Genomic DNA, 25,074 nt, shown 5'->3' on the forward strand with positions numbered 1-25,074 from the left:
TTACTTTAGACTTCTAGACTTGAGAATGAATGAGGCAGTAAATTTCTGTTTTAAGCCACTAAGTTTGTGTAATTTTTTTAATGGCAGCCCAAGAAAATGAATACAAATTTTGATGTGAACTGCAAAGGAGCTGGGATATTTGTGGAAGGAAGAAAGGAAGGAAGGAAAGAGGAAGGACAAAGAACGTAAGGAAGGGAGGAGGAAGCAGGGGAGGACCTCAGATACTTTGATATTAGGAATAAATGAGACTGGGGATAACTAACATTTGTAAGAGACAGTATTTATTAAATTCAAATTTTTGTAGTTGAAGGAAGTAATTGGGGTTGACTATTCCTAAATATGAAGAGTCCTAAATATGCTATTAAAGTCCTAGTTCTGGCACTTTTGAGCTTTGTGAACTTAAGCTAATTTCCCCATCTATAAAATCGAGATCGTGATCCTTGTTCTGCTTATCTTATAATGTTGTTGTTTGGAAGAAATAAGTTAAGAACAAATGCAAATATAAGCTGTTACTATCATGAAGTTGCTTAATTTACAGATATGCACAGTCCTTATATGAAGGGAAAAGATGTTTGTTATCAAATATGGAAAAGAACCAGGTAGATAATTTTTTAAAACCCACACTAAAAATTAAACACAGCAGTTCCCCTTCATCCAATTTTTGCTTTTTGTAGTTTTAGGTCTGAAAATATTAAATGTGAAATTCCAGAAATAAATAATTCATAAGTTTTAAATTGCACGATTTTGGGTAATGTGATGAAATCTTGCATTGTTCTGCTCCTTCCTGCCCAGCCCATGACTCATCGCTTTGTCCAGCCAGGGTCTCCACACTTTCTAAGCTCCCTGCCTGCTAGTCACTTAGTAACCATGCTAGTTCTCAGATGACTGTGGCAATGTTGGAGTCCTTTGTATTCAAGAAACACATATTTTACTTAATAATGGCTCTAGAGTGCAACAGTAGTGATGGAGACAATTCATATATGCCAAAGAGAAGCAGTAAAGTGCTTCCTCAAGTGAAAATGTGAAAATTCTTGACTTAAGGAAAGATACTGAGATTGCTAAGATCTATGGTAAGAATGAATCTTCTGTCCCTGAAGCTGTGAAGAAGGAAAAAGAAATTCTTGCAAGTTTTGCAGTTGCACCACAGGCTGTAAAAGTTATAGTTACAGTTCATGAGAAGTGCTCAGTTACAACGGAAAAAGCATTGAAAACAAATATATATGTAGGGTTCAATACTATCTGCAGTTTCAGACATCCACTGGGGGAGTCTTGGAACATATCCCTGTGGATTAGGGTGGACTCCTGTATACATTTTTCGAAAGCTTAAGTTACCAACAAAACATATTATTCCATAGTTCAATTTTATAAGTAATTTTTAAGTACTTGCTGTATCTTGGGAACTATATTAAGTACCATTTAGAGTCTGGTTAGAAAGATAAATGCATCTCCTCTAAATGTGCTTTTGATACAGAACAGAAGATGAGGCAAATTCACCAATAATTATATATCAAGACAGAGAGTCATAAGTACTTGGGGATGATGGTTCAGAATTATGGTGTAAGAGTTAAAATAAGCATGTTATAAATTCACATTCATGCAACTTAATAATTTAGTTTTACATCATTATTTAGATTATATTTAATAAATGATAAAGAAATTCATATAAGTTTTGTTACAGTTTCCCTTCACCTTCACCTCAATATCCAGTAATTTAGGGGCCAGAAAATGAATTAGGTGATCATTTTCCAAGGACAGGTGAAGGAAGGCTGTCCTGGCTGAAATGGGTCAGGTGTGAGGCAGGTGTAAGTATAGGAGCTGGCAGAGTTAGAGTTAATAGGGATCATCGTGGATCTATGCACTCAGAGCATTTTTTTTCTTGTTCCCTACTTAAGAACATGTTTCCAGTCTTAAAAAGATGTATCCGTTTCAGAAATGGTGAAACCAAGGACATAGAAAGGTTAAATGGTTTGATTAAAGTCAGTAGTGAACTGGAAACTAAAATCTATGAATATGAGCTCAGTTTTACATTGCTGTTTATTCAGACATTAAAATACATGACATGAAAATTAGGAATCATAGAGGTATAGAAGTGGGAAGTCCTTCAAAAGTTACCTCATTTTTCCTGACCGTATGTATTCACTGAGTTTCTCAATAAGATGTTTAATATTCGGTTCTTCAAGGAGTCCTTCACATGTGTAAATGAAGCAAGGTATGAATGGCGTCTAATCCACAGGCCAGATGGTTGCAGTGGAGGGAGCTGATGAAATATCATCAATCACTTCTCTACATCATGTCAAATGACCAGTTTTGTCCTTTGCCGGCCACTTTGGCAGCTGACAGGACAGAATCTTTATTTGTTGGGAAATTTGGAAAAAGAAATAGGCAAACTGGATTACCGGACTGGAATTGGTTTTGGGATTCTATATCGTGTTTTCTTTTCTTTAAAATCTGTATACATTTAGATGTGTTATAAAACTGATTCACTGGAGCCCTTGACTGAAGGACATTTTTCTTTTTATTTCTACTTTATAATGATAATGATGTCACTGTCAAGAAAACCAGTTCATATTGAGGACTGAAAAAATATAATGACAAGGATATGATCTAAGGTTAATTTTATATTAGCCTAACCCTTGCTCCCTTTGCATCTTTAGTCCTGTATAATTTTGAATTAATTATGCTACAGGAGCAAATAGTTAGAGGTGCATATTGGGTAATTATAATTTGCACTACAGTGTTCAAAACAAAGCAATTCTAGTCTAGTTCTCAGTTAATCTGAAAGTGAAATAATCCAGAATCTATGAAATTCTTTATTTTATCAATTCTAAAATAGTATACTTCCATAAAAACATATATTGGGCTTAAAAATAAATATAAATTTAGGTTTGGTAACTTTAATTGTGTAAGTCAGCTTTCCTGGAGAAATTAGGTTACATTGACTATGCAGGTGCCCTTGCTATTACTCAAGATCAGTAGTGCCTTTTAATACCCATGGCAACTGATTTGGATTGATATGGAATTTTGAGTACAAACTGTAAGGGAGTAATAACTTTCAGTAGGTTCTTAGTTGGAACATACCCCTATTATGAAAGATGGATTAACAAGAGAAAAGTAAACAAGCTGATTAACATATATATTTCACAAGTACATGGGAGATACCCAGAGAATGAGTAGTTTTCCCAGAAGTGGTTTTGAAATAGCTCCTTCAACAAAGAACAGTACATTTTTAGAGAACTGAAAAGACAAAGGATGGCAACTTGAGAAGGCAAATGCATGGCAGACAAAAGTTAGTAAAACTTGTTAATATAAATTCCTCTGGTACTGTTGCTAGGCTGATAAGGGTCTAAAGCTGTCTTTGGTGGTTAACCTTTTTTCTTTTTGGTAGAGAGGGGGGCAGGATACCATTTTGTTTGTAAATCTATCTACTGCTTTTAGGCAAATAAAGGGAGGCCAGAGAGCTCTCCTGTGTTTCTTCTTAACTGCCTTCAGTGCAATAACCCTTCATATTTTGGGAAGGTATATTCTGGTCTCCCACACTTCCATTATGATTAAGATATTGTCACTGAAATGTTATGATTACCTTGCCACCCAGTGGATCCTGTATAATTATTTCTGAATTATTCCATTGTTTTAATAATGACATCTTTAAATGTGTTTGATTTCCATCATGATAGTACATGCATATCATAAACATTTAAAAATAAATAAACAACTTTGTGGAATAGTAGTTCTATTCTTCCCAGTGATATGATGGTAAACTAGTAAATGGGAGTTAGGGGAGGGATGGTGCAGAGAAGGGACATCCTGATGTGTAGCCCTTCCTGATTACCCTGGGGTAAATACAGCCTCTGTTGCTGATTTTAAGCCCTCCCTAAGAATAGGGAGTTGGAAATAGAAGTTAGCTATCCTCTCTCCAGTGCCCACTGGGTCTAGCTTTCACCTCACCCCTCTCCATCTTCTCCTATTTCCCTTTCTAGAAGCAACACTTTAGCTGTTTCTCTTTTAATTCATTTGCTAGTAAAATTCAAATTTTTATTCAGCCGTCAGATTTTTGGACAGTTAAAATGTTGTTGTTGGCCATTTGCCTAGCAGTCTTGGAAAGGCAGCTTTTTAAAAGGCTGCCTAAAGTTTGAATTAACATTTTAAAACTCTAGATATTTGGATTTCTTAGTTCCTCTAGTATAGTTTGAAGTAATTTAAAATTACCAAATAATGGGCCTGAATGTGAAAAAAGATGAATTGTAAGACAGTATCAAGAAAAATTTTCTAAGGAATAGTTTTAAAAAGATACTGTTGATATTAAACATACTTATATGTTAATATATAATTAACTTAATAACCAAGGACATTTACTTAGCGTTGTCCATGTTAGATATTGATTTGCTAGACCAACATGTTTTGACCATTTCAAGATTCTGGTTATGACAAAAACTCAAATTTGGAATTGATAGACAGAACTGATCCATAAATTGTGAGAAACACCATTTACATACGTTTCTAAAAATTTTCACATGCTTCATCCAGCTCTATAACCTGCATTTTAGGGGGTTATCATTCATTCGGATTAAAACTTTTAAAAATAAATATGTATTATGTTCAGTAAAACAAATTTTAAAGCAAAAGAAATCGGAGCTATTTCATTCTTTGTGATATTGTTAAATATAGATTGTTTCTAGTTTTCAAGTTTTAATTTTGCTTCGTAGTAAATAAGAGATGTATTAATTATCAAGCCTTTTCTTACTTAAATCTTAAAAAGTGTGTAAATGGTATGAATGTTGCTCACAACCCACACTGTTTGTAATTAAGTGGCAAACATTAATTTCCATCACAGAAGTCTCCCATTAAGTCAAATTCTCTTCTATGCCAGCCCGGTAACCTTAATTATGATGTAATATTTATCATCCTTTGGAATAATGTTTATATCTCTGAGTAAGTCTAAGTGTTAGGAAGGTTTAAAGAAAGCGTGGAACTATGTAGTGTTGGGAGGTACCTCTTTCTAAACACCTGGAAGTTATTGCAGTTATTTAGATTGAAATGAAAAATAATAGCTGTTTGTTTTCTAGTGGTATGCTCCATTTAAGAAAAGTCTTAAAAGGTAGATTGTTTTGTTTAGTATGCTCCTTTAGGAAAATATTCTGTGTATAAAATAATAAAGAAATCTCATTAGAATCTGAATGTTACTAATTTGATGAAATTACCACTTATTATATAGCAACATACCCCTGCTTTTAATTTATTTTCAGTCTTAATCTTTAAAATGACAGAGAAAGTGTAGGAAGCATTGTATTAAAGTGATGGTGATAATTTACATATCTTTGAGATGAATAACATTTCAATGGAAACAGCAAACTTAATGATTAAAGAATTACTTGACATGTGGGGATCCTGTAATCTTTCCTATGGAAATTAAAGAAATCTAGTTTTACCCAGTAAATCCAAAACACTGAACTTCTGACCTCTTATGCCTCTCTGGTCTATATTATTTATGCATCTTCTAATTCTTGCTCTTATGCTACTTTCAAGTATGGTTTCTTATCAGAAGTAGGCTCGTAGGCAATGTAAAGTCATGGATAATTCAAAGTATTCGGGAGCCTCGTTGTAGTGATATTTTTGTATGAGTGTGGTAATGTCATAGAGTTAGGAGACTTGGTTCTAATCTTGACTCAGTCTTTAATATGGATTGTTCTTTTACTTCACTAGGCGCATCTGTAAATAGAGGTCCCTTGTGGCTCTTGCACTCTAAGGAGATACAATTCAATTTATTGCAAGTCTCTATATTTATGCCTTATATAAGTTCCTGGAGATACTGAGAAGGGTAATAGCCAGTCATCATACTCAGTAAGCTGAAAGGCTAGTGGGGCAGACAGGCATATAAGCAGAGAATTTTAGACTATGTGGATTTCAATTGGAATACAAGAATTTGAGGGTTTAATAATATATGTAAACTATTTTATAAATTGATAAATATTAAACCCAGAATTTCTATTTTAATGGAAGTAGCATTACCTGACATTTCTGAATGGTAAATGTATTTTTGATACCAGAGCATCTGTGATTTTTTTACAATTAAAGAAAAATCTTAGCTTTTTGGACAAGATGTGTGAACTTAATTCAAATCCAACAATTAATTGAAAGGCACTGGAGACATGCTGTATTTCACTGTCAGTTTTTTGTTATTGTTGCTGCTTATATGTCATTTGTAAGATGACACCATTATTCAAGTGATGAGCCAAACAGTACTAAATATTTTTTTCTAAGCCAGTTTTCTATCCCAACTTTTATTTTCTGTGCATACTATTCCCCTTATAATCACAAATTGTTAATATGGGAGGTGTATTTACTTTTCTGTCTCTTTACAACCTATACTCATTGTTATCAAGTCCTGCTAGAGCTTCCTTAACAATATTTCTGAGGTTTGTCTCTTTCTTTTCATTTGAAGTAACACTATATAAGCAATGTGTACCAGGAAGTTTGGTATATATTGTGGCTTAATCAGCATATAATAGACTTTTCTTTAAGTCTGACTTATTTCAGGTCTTGTTTCTGTAGCTGCAGCAGCGCAAAATTGATTTCAGTATTTACAGTGAATATGCAGCAATCGTTGAGTTACTACATTAAAAGTAAAATGAAACTAATATTAGCTGCCCATAGAAGAAGTACAGAGTAGTGAATAACAGTCCATAATCTGAAGCCAAAATATGTGGGTTAAGAATCTCTGTTACTTCCTGGGGAAGTTACTCAATCTCCTTGTGATTTAGTTTTCTCATCTGTACTTGAAAAACACTTGAAGGGGTGCCTGGCATACTGTAAGCTCTCATTCAACATCAGGTATTACCAAATAGTCATCTGATATAAGAACATTAAAAAATGTTCTTATATCATTTTTTTAATATAATTTTTTTCGAATAAAAGACATTATAAAATTTTGATAAAAAGTAGCTAAACTGTCTTATTGTTGAAGTATATATTAGCCTGAGAACACATCCAGAAATCAAGTTAGAATATTAATAGAGATAGGGTGTTTTGCATGGTGTATCTTGGGAGCACAGAAATGTGTTATCTACTACGGCTTGATAGGAGGGAGGGATTTAACAGACTGGTTGGAAGTGTGGATTTTGGGGAGGGAGTTATGTGCATGGGAGATTTTCAAAAAACAGTTTGCAAAGGAGCATTGGATATATTTTATTCACATCATTATGCTATATTGTAAAAAAATTATGTCAGTTAAAATGGAGAAACCTATTAGCAGTCAATGAATGGAGATGAAAATGAATTACTTTTTTTGTGCTGGCACAATAAAATTTCCATTGATCATTCTTTGAAATGAGTAAGTTTTGGTTTAGGATTTTTGACATTTGATGGATTTCAAGAAAAATACTTAAGCTGATGTGATTTCCCACTTGTCTTTTAAGTACATAAGCCAAATGCTTTTATTTTGAAGTTTCCATGCACCCTGGTTTTGAATATTTTGCCTTGTTGATTGGACTATCAGTCCTTCCCATACCTAGTTGGCCACCAGAATCACCTTGGGCACTGTAAAAACCAGGTGTTGGGGTATAACATGGGAAAAATTGCTAAAAGCGGCTTAAAGAAGACAGAACTTTATTTATTCCTCATGTAAAAGAAGTCCAGAGATAGATACTAGAGTGCGTATAGCACCTTTTTGTTGTCAACAGGTTTCTGTCTTTCCATTCTGATATCCTCAAGTTCACCTCTTTGTTGAAGTTAGCAGCTAGAGCTCCAAAAGCAGAGAAGAACAGGAAAAACAAGGTATACCTCTCCCTTTAATGAGACTCCTTAAAAGATACACACTTCTAAATGCATATTATTTCCTGGTACTTAGCTGAATGGCTTGTCAAAGCCTGGGAATCATAGTCTGTAGGTGAGAACTATGGCTCCCAAAATGTAATAGGGGTTTGCTACTAAGAAGGAAGGATGGAGTGCATACTGAGGCAGGAGAGCTGCAAAGTCTGCCACAGACATTTGTTAAACTGATTGATTCCCAAGGCCTATCCATGTATAATTGATAGATGTGTAGGGAAATCTGAGATATTCTGATGCAGCTGATTTATTCAGGAGTATCTGTGATAAGTTAACTTTTTCTACTTTAAAGCCCATGGTCCCATGACCACGTATCAATCTCTAATATATTTACCTAAGATTCCTATATAAAAGTGAGTAAAGAAATTACGTATTGCCATTTTGAAAATTTTTCTGTATTGTTTGTCCAGGTGCTCTATAAAATTAAGCCATGTGAAGGAGTGGCAACTAAAGTATGATACTCTTACTGGAATTCTGCATACACTCAAGGTGGGACACTAGGGAATAGATGTACATTTTGTATTGGGAGTTCCAAGACCACCTCCAGGCACAATTGATTTACTATAAATACCCTCAGGATATAGAAGTTGTTGTATTCATGGTTATAGTTTATTATGGTGAAAGAATAAATTAAAAGAAACAAAGGGAAAAGGCACATTTGTCAAAGTTCAGAGGAAGTCACCCACAAGCTTTCAGTTGTCCTCTCCCAATGGAGTTACATGGCACACATTTAATTCTTCCAGCAAATGATGTGTGACAACATGTGAAGAGTTGCCAATAAGGGAAGCTCACCCAAACCTTAGTATCCAGGATTTTTAATTGCGTGTTAGTCATGTATACATATAGTGCTGTGTGACTGACTTCAGTTATTCAAGGTTCAGACCACCAGAGAAAAAGCAGATACTCATCATTAATCACACTGTTAATGTAAACTAGCCAACTGTTACAACGTGGCCCAAGGCGTTTGGCATTAAAAAAAAAACAAAACAAAACACTCTTGTCTGACAGAATAGTCACAGCTTGGTTCCTAGGAGTGAGCTGAGGGCCACTTCTTCTGAAAACAAGCCTTTCTTGGGAATGCTTAGTGTATTAGTCTGTTCTCACGCTGCTGATTAAGACATACCTGAAACTGGATAATTTATAAAGGAAAGAGGTTTGATGGATTCAGAGTTCCACATGGCTGGGGTGGCTTCACAATCATGTTGGAAGGCAAAGGAGGAGCAAAGGCACATCTTACATGGTGGCAGGCAAGAAAGCTTATGCAGAGGAACCACCATGTAGAAAACCATCAGATCTCATGAGACGTATTCACTACCATGAAAACAGTGTGGGGAAACCTCCCTGATGATTCAGTTACCTTCACCTAGCCCCACCCTTGTGACATGGGGATTATTACAGTTCAAGGTGGGTTTGGTTGGGGACACAGTCAAACCATATTGCTCAGGATTTGAGCAACTCAGGCCTATCAGGTTCTTTCCTGTACACGTTTCCACCTGAAACAATAAAAAAGAAACAAAATATATGAAACAATTATTTTTAAGATACTGGCTATCAAGCAATGAAATACAGTGTTCCCTGAGAAACATAAACAAATGAAGGAAACCCTAATATTTTTCTAGTTTACCCTCTTGAGAGAGTTTATAGGCTGCAGATCAGAAGGAGGAAACCACACAAAGCCTGGTGGAATCCCTCAATTGGAGAGACAGAGCTGAAAGTCTAGGGAGACCAAGGAAGCTAGAGTTTGTAGAACAGAACAACAGAGAGGCTAGAGCTGCTCAGAGAGAAACCTGCAGATCAGCAGAGGGTTCCCCTTGAGTACTCCGCAGAGTAATGATTAGTATACGCATGTGGGAAAATGACCCATGGCTGCGTAAAGAACAATCCGATGGAACGAGCACTCACATGGGTCTGGGAATAATGCCTCCTCCCACCAGCCAGACTGGAAAACTTCATGATTCATACGACATTGGGTATTCAGAAGTTTTTTGCCTCAGTAGTGGGAAATAATTAGCCCCAGAGCAAATGCTGCTTGATTCCCTCCTCACAAAGCTTAAAACCAAGACCTGAGAGGATCAAATTGTTTTCAAATAATTCAACTATGTCCTAGAACAAAACTCAAAAACATTTATAGGAATGCGAAAATATCATGTACCCAATATGGTAAAATTCACAATGTCTATCATCCAATTAAAAATAACTAGGCATGAAAGGATGCAGGAAAATACCACCCATAATGAGGATAAAAATTAATGTATTGAGACAAATCCAAAGCCGACACAGATGTTAAATTAGCAGAGAAGAACATTAAAACTGTCATTATAACTGTATTCTATATGTTCAAAAAATGAAGTAGAGGTGTGCAAGATAGATAGGAGACCCAAATTGAACTTCTAAAGATGGCAACTGTAAGGAGATGAAAAACACACTGGATAATATTGAAGACAGATTAGACATTGCAGAAGAAAAGATAGTTAACTTGAGGACATAGCAATAAAAACTCTAAAATGAAACACAGAGAGAGAAAAAAATGAAAAGACTATCAGTGAGCTGTGGGACAACTTCGAGTGGCCTCATGAACATGTAAATGGAACTTCCCCAAAGAGATGAGAGTGAAGCAGTGGGAGGAGAGAAGAAGAAAATATTTGTAAAAATGAATTTGTAAATCCAAGAAGCCCAGTGAAACCTAAGCAGAAGAAATATGAAGAAAACAACGCCGAGGCACATCATAATCAAATTGGTCAAAACTAGCGATAAAGAGTTTATCTTCAGAGCAGCCAGAGGAAAAAAACAGGTGTACTGGATACAGAAGAACAAAGATAAAGCAATAGCAGATTTATTGTTGGAAATAATGCAAGTGAGAAGACATTTAAAGTATCAGGGAACAAAAACTTTCAGTGTAGAATTCTATTATCCAGTGAAATTAGAGTTCAAAAACCAGGGCAAAGTAGAGACTTTTTCAGGCATACAAAAGTTGCAAACATTTATAAGCAGCAGACCCGCATTACAAGAAATGTTAAAGGAAATCACATCCTTCAGGCAAAAGGAAACGATAGTAGGTAAAAATAGGGGTTTGCACCAAGGATTACATAATTGCAAAAATGGTAACTACATAGGTAGATATATGATTTTTACTTACTATTTAAACCTCATTAAGAGAATTGGTCATTTAAATTAAACAGTAAAGTATGGGGTTTATAACACATATACAAGTAAAATGCTATATGAATAATCTTTGAAGACATTATGCTAAGTGAAAGAAACCATTTACAAAAAAACAACATATTGTATGATTCCATTTATATGACATGTCCAAAACAGACAAATCCAAAGAGTTAGAAAGTAGATTAATGGTGCTTAAATCTGGAGGTTTGGGGAAAACTGGAAGTGACTGCTAATGGGTACATGTTTTTGGCAGGGATATGTTTGATGAAATGTTTTAAAATTGACTGTGGTGATGGTTGCACAGCTTTGTAGGTATACTAAAATTCATGAATTATATACTTAAAATAGGTGAATCATGTGTAAGTGAATTATATCTCAATAAAGCTATTGTAAAAAAGTAATACTTTACCTATAAAGAAAAAAATAAAGTCACTTAAATATGAGACGGGGAGAAGTAAAACCTAACAATGCACAAAGAATGTTGGGTAACATGCACATCATCGGTGAGACTTGACAAGAGCATTTGCAGTAGTGGTAGGAAAGTGAAGACTCAGTGGGTAGCTGAATGTTTCTCTTTTTCACTTTAAATTGGAGATATGTATGCATTCTTCTGTGATCTGTTCATGCCCTTTTCCAGCTTATCTGATAATATTTTCCTGTTTTCTTATCCATTTGTGTGAGCTTTATATAAGAGACTAACACTATGTCATTTTTGATTAATTTGATTGGTATAGTTCAATGAGTGTTTGGAACAGGATTTCTAAATAGGACGTGAAATCAAATGTTAATCTCTAAGAGTCCATTCCAACTCTAATATACTAAATCCTAGGGACCCAAAAAAGATGCCAAGTTAATTTTATTAATCCCTGGAAAGAAGCTAGATTAGGTCAAATAGTATGTAATTACAGTGTAAGATTGGGCATTATATTTTTATATCTTGCTTTAGGTATAAACTTAAATTATTTTAAGTGAGATATTTGTTCTCTTAAATTGGAATTCCTAGGTTGTTTTTGGTAAAAAAATTGGGATATCTTGATGTGACTCCATACTGCATATACAGCTAATACTACTGTTTAAATGGAAAGCATTCTCTCTAGGCATTGAAACAAAGTGTATTAATTAAGAATACAAAATATTACTTATTAAGGAAATAAAAGTAGCTTAAATAGTAATTGTATGCATGAACTTTAAATTCATAAATTTCATGATTTTAAATAGTCCAACTCCTCAACTCACCCAATTCCCCAACTCCTCAGCTCCTTGCTCTACTCTGATCCTTCTCAAAAAATAGATATGATAATCCTTCAATTAATAAAATCCAGAAATGAAAACTCATTTTTATCATATCAGTTCTTATTTTTAACATAAGTCACTTGCCAGCCCATATATATATATATATATATATATATATATATATATATATTTCCTTTTAGCTGTTAACCATATAGATGAAGGGCAACTAGTCACGCTATGATTTATTACAGTTTTGTGAACCTGAAAATCATGCTACTTCCTCTATTTACTTAATTTGTAAAACATTTAAACTCAGTTAGCCCAGGTCCTGCTTTCATCTTTCCCTTGAAGTCCTGTTTTCCAGCATCTCTATTTGTTGACTGGTATTAAATAATTTTAGCATGCTGGTATACACTTAGCCTCTTTTGAACTAAAATAACCCTTGGTCTTGTGAGCAGTGTCTTTTGTAAATGAGAGTATTTTATACACAAAAGGTACTAGATTAAAGGTAAATCATAATACTTTTCATACTACTTGAAAAAGGCCCTCTAAGGCCAATTTTACATAGGAGCCAGGCAATTTCTGTAAAGCAAGTTTTGAGGTAAATTGACTAATTTGTTTTGAATGAAAAAAAGTATAAATGCTAAAATATAGATTTTCTTACCCAATGAACTGGTGAATTTTTTTGGTAACGTAATAATCCCTATCAACTTTCTTTCCACATAATTCTGTCTTGGGATTTTGTATAAATTTATACATATGTTCAACTTTTTGCAAATGCAAGATATTCCAACGTGTATTTTCATAGTTACCCATTTTCTACATATTGGTTTTAATTTAAATATGTAATATACGGATGCTTTGCCACATTATATTAAATTGAAAATAGTTTATAATTAAAGTAATGAAATTTTAAAATAAAATACAGTATAGGTTATCCCATTTTATATATTTTTGATATCTCTTTATAAGTGTTTGCATTTGACACTTTATTTCTCAATTCCTATAATAAAAATATACAAACAGTATATATAAAGTATATATGTTATTAATGTTTTGCTGTTTAAATTGTTTAAAGAATAAAGATATATAATTAATAGCTAGTGTTACATTATTTGGTAATATTGTTTTCTTTTCTTTTCTTACATTAAGCAATACTTTAAAATATCTCCTTTGGTTATTCTGAAGTTTCTTCTTGATAAAATAAAATGGTACAGTCAACATGGTACCATTTGAACTCTTAGGCTAAAGGTGTCTTTAAGTTGATGCCCAATATTAATAGTATTTGCATACTTCCACAGGTGGTAGAATCCTTTCCTTGTCTGTTATGAACTGTTTATGTCCCCTCAAAATTCATATGTTGAAGACTTAACTTCCAATGTGTGGTATTTGAAGATGGAGCCTTTAGAAGGTAGCTAGGGGTAGATGAGGTCATGAGGGTGGGACCCTCATAGTGGGATTAGTGCTTCTTATAAGAAAAGACTACAGAGAGCTTTCTCTCATTCTCATCCTCTCTCTCTGCAACATGATCACACTGCAAAAAGGTGGCTGTGAGTGAGTCAGAAGAGGGAAAAGGATTCTTACCTGGAACCAAATTGTCAGGCACCTTGATCTTAGACTTTCCAGCCTCTCTAACTGTGAGAAATAAAGATCTGTTGTTTAAGCCACCCAGCTTATGGTATTCTGTTATAAAAGCCTGAACAGACTAAATTGTCTATGTCAGAATTAGTCACTACCTTTGGCATGCTCTGTTCTGTATTAAGAATTGTGAGGTTAATATCAGATGTTATTATTCTTGTGTTTGAATTGTCAATCTTTTCTGAAAGACAATAAAAAGACTTTTTTTTTTTCACTTAGAGATCATTTAGGCACCTGTTGTGTGGTGTGTATTTTAGAAGTGAAGGAGAGTCACACACTGGGCCTTGCAAAGACAGACAAAGAGCTTCCTCTGGCTGACCTTACCTTGTTGAGTGTGAGAGTGACATAATAGACATGATATTTTAAAATGTGTAAACTATTTGTGTTAACTATATGCTCAGTAGAAATGAATCAAATATTCCAGGCGATATGATGAGCATTCTGAAGGGATTCATTTATTTTCAGTTGATAACATTTTTTGATGTTTTACAAATTCATCATTTTTCATCTGACATGCCCTTCCTGGGAAGGAAATGTAATGTAAATTTACCTAAACATTTTGGGACCAAAGACCCATGAGTTATATACAGTTCTATGGATTATAAAATGATATCTCCATTGCTATATATATATATGCGATGGATATTAAAATCTGTTTTTGAATTTCATGACCCTTCCACACTGCCATATTAATTTGCGAAAAGCATATTGTATTTTCAGGCAGTCTGCCTTTGAAATTGCAGGGCTTAGGGCAATGATAAGTTCAGAGACCCATGACTCAGTCAGTGATTTGGTTTCCTCTGAGATACATCTCTATTTTTTGTACTACCTTATTTATAGATATTTTCTCACCTGTTGTCTTCATCCTTTTTCTATATTCCTGTACTTAAAAATATGATTCCCATGTATACATTCAGAATTGACAATATAGGAATATGAATATACATTGGGTTAATAGTGGCTAAAACCTAGTTCTATTACATACATAGATAACATGTGGTAAGCACTTACTGCATGCACCACTCTAAACATCTTTTGCATTATCTTATTTAATCATCAGAACAACCCTATGGGGTAAGTACTATTACTAATCACCATTTTACAGTTGAAGGAGTAGAGAGCTTGAGAGTTTAAATAACCAACAAGAATAGTAGAGCTAAGATAGAAACCCAAATTTAATCTCAAACACTATGCATATTGCTTAGTGAATACTTAACAAAATGAAAGTTGTAAGATTTAGGACTATCAGAGATTCTTTCCTTCATAAATTTTTAATCAACTGCAGTGAGTTACCCACTGTGCATAAAGGGAAAATTGGCCTTTGTACAGAGCTAGTAAAATGGGAAAAAAAATATGATAAGTTACTTGGAAAAGTAGAACAACCTAGGGGCTTAGAAACCTGTGTCTGGGCAAAGAATGGAAGTACATTTAAAAAATTATTAGGTAAATGTAAGTCTTTGACCAGGACTGATTACCATGGGTTTCTGAAATTTTCAGACTCTAAGGTTGATTGTATCTCAAGTGTGAACCTAGGATGCAAAATAAAGCTGCATTCTCTCCTCTTCTGTTCCCTACCTAGCAGGAGATGGGCCGTATCAGTTCTGAGCTTATTCAAGAACCAAAGATACCTTTGTGAATTTCTAAGATATTAATTAAATCACTCTACACTATGACTAATGAGAGACATGGAGAAGCGTGGGATAACTGGCTGAGACTGGGGCTTTTAAACAAGAGACTGTTAAGCAAATAAACTGAAAAATTTAGTTCTCCACTGACCAGCCTTTGTTAGATTGTTACCTTGATAAGGCAACAAATACTCGTCAAAAGCATTAATCAATAGATATTTCTGTTTTTCTGTTAGCTGAGAATATTTATTGATAAAAAATTGGCACCACAGTACAATGGTATATTGAAATCAAAGTATTTCTGTCCAATTATGAAAGAAATGGGAAAAACATGTTTATTATTATTATTATTTGTTTACTTGATGCATTGGAAAGTAGGAGATAACTTATAGAGAACTCAGAATAAGTCATTAAAGAAAAATGTAAGCATAATTTAAATAAGACAAAACTTAGTTTATCATCTTAAGCATGTAAGTACAAAATGTCAGCAACATGTGTATCATTTTAATGGCTCAGAATTATAGCAAGTAATTACCAGTATTGAATAGGAAAAATTTGTTTATAACTTCGAATGCAAAGGGTAAAGGAAGCTTAATGGTACACTATGTTTGGATAATTACTATTGTGATGTAAAACAATACCACATGTTAAGAAAGAGGACATGTTGGTCAAGTAGCTTCCTGCAATTGGAATTCAAGCTCTTGAATAATACTGAAGCTCCAATGTTTTAGGCCTAAGATTTAGTGATTTTATTTGTGACATGAGGGCCTGTGATTGTAATCAATACAAGCTTCTCTTTTTTGCCCTCAGTGGTAATACAGAAAAACTCTCTTTAGATGTATAATTCTAGTTTGTATGTTTCCGCATTCCACTGCTTCACAGAATAGTGTTAACAGACCAAATGGTGACAATATATAACTCTTATTTGATTTCATTTATACTTGGCCCTGGATAATATTCCATCATTTCTTAAACTAGGTAAAATTAGTACAATTAAATTTTTTCTAATTTTGTTTTTCTGCGTCTGGAATAACCAGTGTGTCTTTATTGTGTTAGTGAAAATGTTTGGTAAAGCCAAACAAGTCAAATTCTTTGATGAGAGAAAAATCTCCCTGTATAAGTAATGTACCCTGTATCTGAAAGGGTTAATGGGCTTCTTAAAGTGCTCAATTAATCCAGAGAGGGGACTCTGTGACCTGTTGGAACGTGCCTTTGGCCATTTCTTAGGAAAAATGCAATTTAGAACTCTCCTGTATTATCTGTCAGCTGCTTAGTTATTGATGATATTGACTTTTAGTTTTTTAAAGTCTTGCTTTGGAAAATTATTTTTAACAGCTCTGAACCACTCATGTCTTGTATTTTTATTTTATATCACATTTCATTTGGGATATTATTAAGCCAAATCCTTGGTAACCATTTTGCACAATCCAATTTATTTTTACCCAAGATCCATTGAATTCAACTCACTGCCTTTTTGCAAAAGGTTAACCCAATATTTCATGTTATGTTATGCTTTCTACTTATGCTATGTGAAAGAAAAGTAGCTGTGATAAGTAGCCAATAAATTACATTTAGAATGTTTATTCTCAAAAGTTATATTGCTATGCTGACATAGATAAACATGATCATTTATCACAGTATGGATTATGGAAATAAAAACTAAAATAAATGCAGCCATCTTTCTTGCATGTTACCTGGCTGGTTTGCTTTAAATGTTAGAATAACTACTTTAAAAAAATGTGTCTTTTTATTTCTCAATTTGAATTAATGGATGAGATTTGTAATGGTTGAAAACTGAATAGATAAGCAAACATCATATTCTGGAATAAGAAAATGTTTTCACTCTTTTTCTATAAGCATGAGATTACTTGAATCTTCTAATACTGGCTTTGTAAAATAGGTCGTGTTAGTATTATTTCATCATAAGGAATACACCACTTAAAATTAAAGCTTTATTGTATATTTTTCTTCAAAAAGACACAGATGTCTAACTTGAGAGACTGAAGAAATATGATTTCTGTAATATTTAGGAGTTACTAAAAATAATCTTGTTACATTTATGTTGAGCTAATAAAGGAAGTTTTAGTGGTATTACAGTGAATAAAGTATATGGCTAAATCGACTGAATGTAGAATTTAATAAGGTTTTACTTTGGTAACAGCTTTATTGATATACAGTTCACAAACCAACAATTAACCAATGTAAATTATAGAATTCAAAGTATTTTTTAGTGTATTCAGAGTTGTGCCAATATAACCATAATCAGGTTTCTTCACCCAAAAAGAAATCACATATCCTTTTTATAGTAGCCATCTCATTTCTCCCTAATCCGCCAGCCTGAGCAACCACTAATATACTTTTTATCTCTATAGATTTGCTTATTCTGGACATTTTATATAAATGGTATCAACAATATGTCATATTTGTAGTTGACATCTTTCACTTAGCATAATGTTTACAGTATTCATCATATTGTTTTTGAATTTTCCAAATTTCTTTCTGTTATTGATATCTAATTCTATTCCATTGAAGAGGGAGAACTATTTTGTATGATTTAATATTTTTAAGTTAGTAGAAGTTGTTTTTTCATCTAGCATACAATATATCCTAGAGAAGATTCCATATAGAGTTGAGAAGAATGTGTATTTTGCTCTTTTAGAGTGTTATATGGATGTCTGTTAGGTCTTGTTGATTTGTAGTTGTTATTCAAGTCTTCTGTTTCCTTTTTGGTCTTCTGCCTAGTTGTTCTATCCACTGTTTAATGTGGAGTATTGAAGTCTTTAATTAGTATTGTTTAAAGATTTGTTTCCTTTCAAATTTGTTTGTATTTTGGGCCTTGTTGTTAGGCACATATATGTTTATAATTGTTATATTTTCCTGGTAGATTGAGCCTTTATGATGATAAAATGTTCCTCTTTATTTCTAGTAAATTTTTTGTTTCTTTAAAAGTTTGTTGTTCTGATATTAGTATGGGCACTGCAGCTTTCATGCTGCTGCTATTTGCATGATATGTCATTTTCCATCTTTTACTTTCAACGTATTTGTGTCATTGAATTTAAAGTGTGTCTCCTAAAGACAGAACATAGTTGCATCTTGCTTTTTATCTAGTCTCACAGTATACATTTATACTATTATAATTTCATAATTACCTATACTTTACTGTTGACCTTTGTTTTTTTCGTGTGAATAGGAAGTTATGGTTACTTACTTTCTGCCTGAAGAACTTCCTTTAATTTTATTTTTTTCACTTTTTATTTTCATTTTTATTTATCTATTTATTTTGAGACAGAGTTTCACTCTTGTTGCCTAGGCTGGAGTGCAGTGGCGTGATCTCGGCTCATTGTAACCTCCACCTCTGGAGTTCAAGTGATTCTCCTGCCTCAGCCTTCTGAGTAGCTGGGATTACAGGCACCCACGACCATGCCTGGCTAATTTTTGTATTTTTAGTAGAGACAGGGTTTCACCATGTTGGCCAGGCTGGTCTTGAACTCCTGACCTTGGTGATCCACCTGCCTTGGACTCCCAAAGTGTTGGGATTACAGGCGGGAGCCATCATGCCTGGCCAAGAACTTCCTTTAGTAATTCTTATAAGTCACATCTGCTAATAACAAATTCTCTTATTGTTTGTTTTTCTAGGAATGTATTTTTTGAAAGATAGTTTTGTTGGGTATAGGAGTCATGGTTCACATTTTTTTTTCTTTTAATACTTTGTATGTCTTATCCCACTTCTCTCTGGTCTCTCTGGTTGTTAATGAGAAATTCACTGTTAAACTTATTGAAACTATTTTTACATGATGAATTATTTTTCTTTTGCTACATTCAAGATTTTCTTTTTGCTATTGACTTTCAGCCCTTTTACTGATGTTCTTTGTGTGGATCTCTTTACATTTAGCATACTTCACATTCATTGAGCTTCCTGAAGGTATAGTGTAATATACCTTGTTCTACTTTATAAAAAAAAAATAAATCGGGCAAATTTTAAGCCAGTGTAACTTCTGTATTTTCTCCTGCTTTGTCTTTTCTTTTTCAGATAATTCCATTACAGTATTTTGGTTTGCTCAGTGGTGTATCACATATCATTGAGGCTCTGTTAATTTTTCTTTATTCTTTTTCTCTTTGGTCTTCTGATTGTGTAATCTCTCTTGATCTGTCTTTAAGTTTGCTGATTCTTTCTTCTGCTAGTTCAAATCTACTATTGAACTCTAGTGAATGTTTCATATCAGCTATTGTATTTTTCAAGACCAGAATGCCTGCTTGTTGTTTTTGTTAAAATAATTTAAGTGATTTATATCTGTATATGGATATCCTGTACTCTCTAAGACATTGTCATCATACTTTCCTTGTAATGGCTGCTTTGAAGTGTGTATTAGTTCTCATGCTGCTGTAAAGAACTGCCCGAGACTGGGTAATTTATAAAGGAAAGTGGTTTAACTGACTCACAGTTGTGCATGTCTGGGGAGGCCTGAGGGAACTTACAATCATGGCAGAAGGGGAAGCAAACACATCCTTCTTCACATGACAGCAGGAAGAAGTGCTTAGCAAAGACGGAAAAGTCACTTATAAAACCATCACATATCGTGAGAACTCACTCACTATCATGAGAACAGCAGCATGGGGGTAACTGGCCCCATGATTCAATTATCTCCCACTGGGTCCCTCCCATGACCACATGGGGATTATGGGAACTACAATTCAAGATGAGATTTGGGTGGGGATGCAGCTAAACCATATCAAAGTGTTAAATTTGACACATGGGCCCTCTTAATGGGAGTTTCTGTTGTCTCCTTTTTTTGTGTGTCTGTATGGATCACACAATTCTGTTTCTTTGCATGGCTCATACTTTTTTAAATTGAAGACTGAACATCTTACATAATGTAGCTATTCTTGCCGGACACTAAACCCCCCTCTAGAGGAGGGCGACTTGTTACTAGCGACTGGATATACTTTTTTTTTTTTTTTTTTTTTAATGCAGAGTCTCACTTTGTCACCCAGGCTGGAGTAAAGTGGCATGGTCACAGCTCACTGCATCTTTGACCTCCCAGGCTCAAGCGATCCTCCTGCTTCAGCCTTCTGAGTAGCTGAGACCACAGGCATATGCCACCATGCCCGGCTAATTTTTGTATTTTTTATAGAGATGGGGATTCACTGTGTTGCCCAGGCTGGTCTTGAATTCCTCAAGCAGTCCACTTGCCTCAGCCTCCCAAAGTGCTGGCATTACAGACATGACCCATTATGCCTGGCCTGGATATACTATTTAGGGATGTACATTTTCCTCTGTGTGAACCACTGATGTCATTCTCACAGGGTGCAGCCTTGGATATGTGCAGTCATTCTTGGGTGTCCATGGTTTTATCAGGTGTCTCTTTGCCTTTTTCTCTGATCTCTCTCTTAAGATGTCTGCCTGTAGTAATGTCACACCCAGATCTTAGTTCCAATGGCTTCTGGTTGATTTCTTTATTACTTTTGCTGTGGAATATGAGTTGTTCCACAGTGTGATTCAGTTAAATTTGGGCCTTTTTTCAGTGGTAGTTTTTGAGGTGAGTCCTTGAGGTTTTTTGTAACTCCAGGAGAACTCATCTTACGTTTCTTTCCCTGGGTTTCCCTTATGAACTGCCTGCCTTATGGTTCAGTTTTTTGTTTTCAGGAAGCTACCTCCCTCTTCTTAATTGTTTGACATGAACATTTTTATTGTTTATAAGAGTACTCTTAGGTTTGAACTTCCCTGCATACAGGTTCAAATAAAGTCAGTTCCTTTGGGGGGACCTCTCTGTTCTTATGGCTTGTGTCTTCTGGGAAAAATCTCTGGGCCACTGCTCCAGAGCTGAGGATAGTGACAATGGCCCACTTCTCTCAAAGTTAAATTTCTGCTTTATGAGCAAAGTACTAGGTATAGGCAGTAGCCTCTAGTCCTCTCAGCTTACTCTTCCTTGTGTGCAAACTCTACCCAGTAAGTGAGGTGAGGCAAGGATAATCAGGGCCCTGGTGTTATTGGCATGATATTCCTGAGGTAGAACCTTGGCTCTATGAGTGGGGGCTGGATGGAGTAACAGAACTCCTGACCTGTCAGCTGCACTTTAGTCTCAGCTGCACTCAGCTGCAGTTTTGTCTCTGTGTAGCATGGGGGAGAGAGAAAATGAGAAATGCTGGCATCTTACCCCTCTCTGGGAGATACCATAGCCCTCAACTGGTGGCTGGGGTAGAGTGAGCTCTGTGTTCTGAGCTATACCCATCTGAGGTAGAATGACTGTCACACTGGACTGAAGTGGTGTGGGTTATACTTCAAATGCCATAGACCTTCACTCCTTTTACCAGTTTTAGCAGATTTTCATGTATTATTGTTTCTTCATTTGCTGTTTGCCTTAAGGCAAATTTCCAGAGACTTTAAAGAGTTTTCATTTTTACTGTTTTTGCAGTTATATGTTTATTTTTATGGGAGTCAGTCTGCAGAGGTCCTTACTCTACCATTCCAGAGGTGACCTCTTAATGGTCATGTTTACTGGCTTGCTCAAGACAGGGTTTGAAATTAATTTTTCATTGAGCTACTCAGGTGCAAATTGATATTATTTAAATATGTGGTTAAAAATGTTTCCTACCTTATATCTCAAAAAGTGACTTTTAAATATAGCCCTCATCTTTGGATCAGGTTCAATATAAGTCCCATACTCAGAAAAACAGAGTTCCAATTCAATTCTTTTTGCATATTAACTGTGAGATCTTAAGCAGGTTACTTAACCACCCTCAATTTGTTTGCTCATCCTAAGTATTGAGAGAGTAGTAGCTGTTTGTAAGTTAAATTACATAATGGATGTGAAAGCTTTTGAACTTTTAAACTCTAAAAACTTAAAACACAAAGGATTGTTATTACCAGTTTAAATCAAATGCAGAATGAAATGAAGTGACTTTTTCTGATTTTATTCTTGTCTAAGAATACTAAGTATAACATTTATTTTAGAAAGTCATTTATGATTTTTAAATTCTTCATATTAGCATGTGATACTCTTATAAAATCAGCTAAGATATCACCTAGAAAATGATTACTTTAGATATGTTGATTGTGGAATTACCTTAGTAGAGGTGGAAAATAACATTTTTAGCTTGTGTCTGTTATTAATAGTATAATAATTCTTTTATCTGTTCATTTATTGTGGTCTTTTTGATAGTTCTCTGTGGATCTCAATAAGAGTTCATTTTTATATGTGAAAATGATGAACATGACCCAATAATTTTTAAAGGATCATGGAATCTAGATTTGGAAGGTGATCTTGGATTTGGTTAAATCTAGTAGGAATTGCATTCTCAGGTCCCCTTCAAATTCTTACTTGGCCACTGCATGAACAAATCATGGACAGAGGATTACTGTTGCACATAGCCTCTGGATTCCATTTTCACTACACTTCAAGTTTTAGGGTTTTTGTAGTTTAGAAAACATGTTGTATCATGCATTTCATTTATTCTTTACTTCTGATTCAGGTGTTGCCCTATTTTGCATATGAGGAAATCAAAGATCAAAAAGATCAATGGTTTACTCAAAGTTATAAGAGTACTAGGAATTAAAAATTAGATTTATGATTTTTGAATCACTATTTTACAGGAATAAGCATATGCTACCTACCTGGTACTGTATATCATAAACTGAAAGATTTTTGAAAAGTCAGGAATCCCGCAACTCAACACATTCACAGTTTAGAAGGGAAGAAAATTCTTAAAGCAGCAGTTACTGTTTAGACTGGAATACTGTGGTAGAGATGTTTCAGTGATCTGAAACAGAAAAATGGATCTAGATTAGTTAGGGGTAACTTCATGGAAGAAGACTTTTGAAATGAACATCATTTAAAATGACTGCAGTAATGTCAGCTGGAATGATTTCTAATACAATCTCAGCTGCCACTTTTTAATTTATATCTGAATCCAAATCTTCCTCCATTAATTTCCACAGCCTTGGTTCTGTGTTAATACAAAACAAATTAAATCTCTCTTCCATGTGAAAGTTCTTCACCTACTGAAATACACTGTGTCTCTCCCAGATCTTTTCTCCAGGCTTTTCTTCAGCTGTTGCATCTAACTTTTCAACACATAATCATTATTGAAAGATGGTAGGTAATAATGTTAATTTGGTTAGACAGAAGCATTTGCTACTACCATGTTTCCTCCTCTCTGGTGAAATAATAGTATGTTGTTCATTATTGATTATATTTATTTGTTTTTTGTGAAGTTTTTCTTCTGGTCAAGAATTGCTTCTGGCTAATTAGTAGAAAATACAATAACAATTACTCGATTCATATTTTGCCCCATATTAGTCTATTAATGTAAGCTGTTTGAGAGCCATGCAACATTTTAAACATATATTTTAGCTTTTTGTCAATGTATAATGATATACATTGATATAATGATGTCATTATATCAATGATAACATTATTAGATTTTTTCTAAGACAAGTATATCTTCTCACTTTTTCCATATAAATTTTCGTTGTATTAGGATTTTCCCATACTGAACTTTTTTTTGGAAAACCAAATATAGGATTCCTCACTTGATTTTATTAAACACAATCTTGCAAATTTGGGGTCATTCTTCTGATTTACATGTAATCTTTTTTTTTTTTTTGTGATTCCTAAGTTTTCTTTCCTGGCTAACCCTTTCTTTAGGGGCCTGTAAGAGGAAATCTTAGATAAAGTTTGATTCCTAAAAATGCCACCAGACATGGTGGCTCACACCTGTAACCCCAGCACTTTGGGAGGTTGGGCCAGGTGGATCGCTTGAGACCAGGAGTTCAAGACCAGCCTGGGCAACATGGCGAAACCTCATCTCTATTAAAAATATAAAAATTAGCCAGGTGTGGTAGCGTACGCCTGTAGTCCGAGCTACTCGGGAGACTAAGGTGGGAGGATCGCCTGAGCTTGGAAGGCAGAGGTTGCAGTGAACTGAGATTGTACCACTGCACTCCAGCCTGGGTGACAAAGTGAGAGAGACCGTGTCTCAAAATAAATAAAAATAAAATAAAAATAAGTTTAAACAAATGCCAACGTATTTCCATATATTTACACATTGTTTATGCTGTCTTTAGAGTATCCTGGCTTTAAATCCTCTAACACAAACTCATGCGACTCTGCGTTCCACTTCGGCCAAGAAATTAGACAAGAAACATTGGAAAAGAAATCCTGATAAGAACTGCTTTGTAAGTACCACTGATACACTATTTCATGCTGAAAATTATCTCACTCCACACATTGTAAGACAAGATTTTACATACACTTAGAAATAAGGTATTAAAGTACAGCCGTGATTTTAAAAATATTTTAAATATTTAATATTTGAATAAGTTTGAAAGTGTATTTTTAATTACACTGCTTTAAAAAATCTCCTGAAATACAAATTATATACAGGTTGAGTAACCCAAATCTGAAAATTCATAATACCCAAATCTGAAACAAATCTGGTGTCAAGCATTTTTGATAAGGGATATGCAACCTGTAAATTTAGTTTGGTGCCAAAATTTCTTTTTTGAAAATCTTTAAAATTTGTTTTAAAATTGTTTTGCCTAATGACACAATGATACGGAAGAGTTTTCATGTTAAAGATATAGTCTAAATGAAGA

At 34.4% G+C, this 25,074-nt stretch overlaps 1 protein-coding gene across 7 annotated transcripts in view; it reads left to right on the forward strand.

The window, feature by feature from the left end:
• The window catches only part of DPYD (dihydropyrimidine dehydrogenase), an 840,660-nt gene that overhangs the window by 13,350 nt on the left and 802,236 nt on the right, over nucleotides 1-25,074 (forward strand). For 6 of the 7 annotated variants that reach the window (XR_004664922.4, XM_008960544.5, XM_055115757.3 and 3 more), the window contains exon 2: nucleotides 24,544-24,654. Coding sequence is in view for 5 of the 7 variants with exons in the window: in XM_008960544.5 (XP_008958792.1) it covers nucleotides 24,544-24,654 (111 nt within the window). In the remaining 2 variants the exon portion in view is untranslated. Of the gene's footprint in view, nucleotides 1-18,052; nucleotides 24,655-25,074 lie in introns of those variants that run through there. The other variant, XM_063599879.1, reaches the window with a different exon arrangement.

This window comes from Pan paniscus, chromosome 1, assembly GCF_029289425.2.
Source record: "Pan paniscus chromosome 1, NHGRI_mPanPan1-v2.0_pri, whole genome shotgun sequence".
Lineage (NCBI taxonomy): Eukaryota > Metazoa > Chordata > Mammalia > Primates > Hominidae > Pan > Pan paniscus.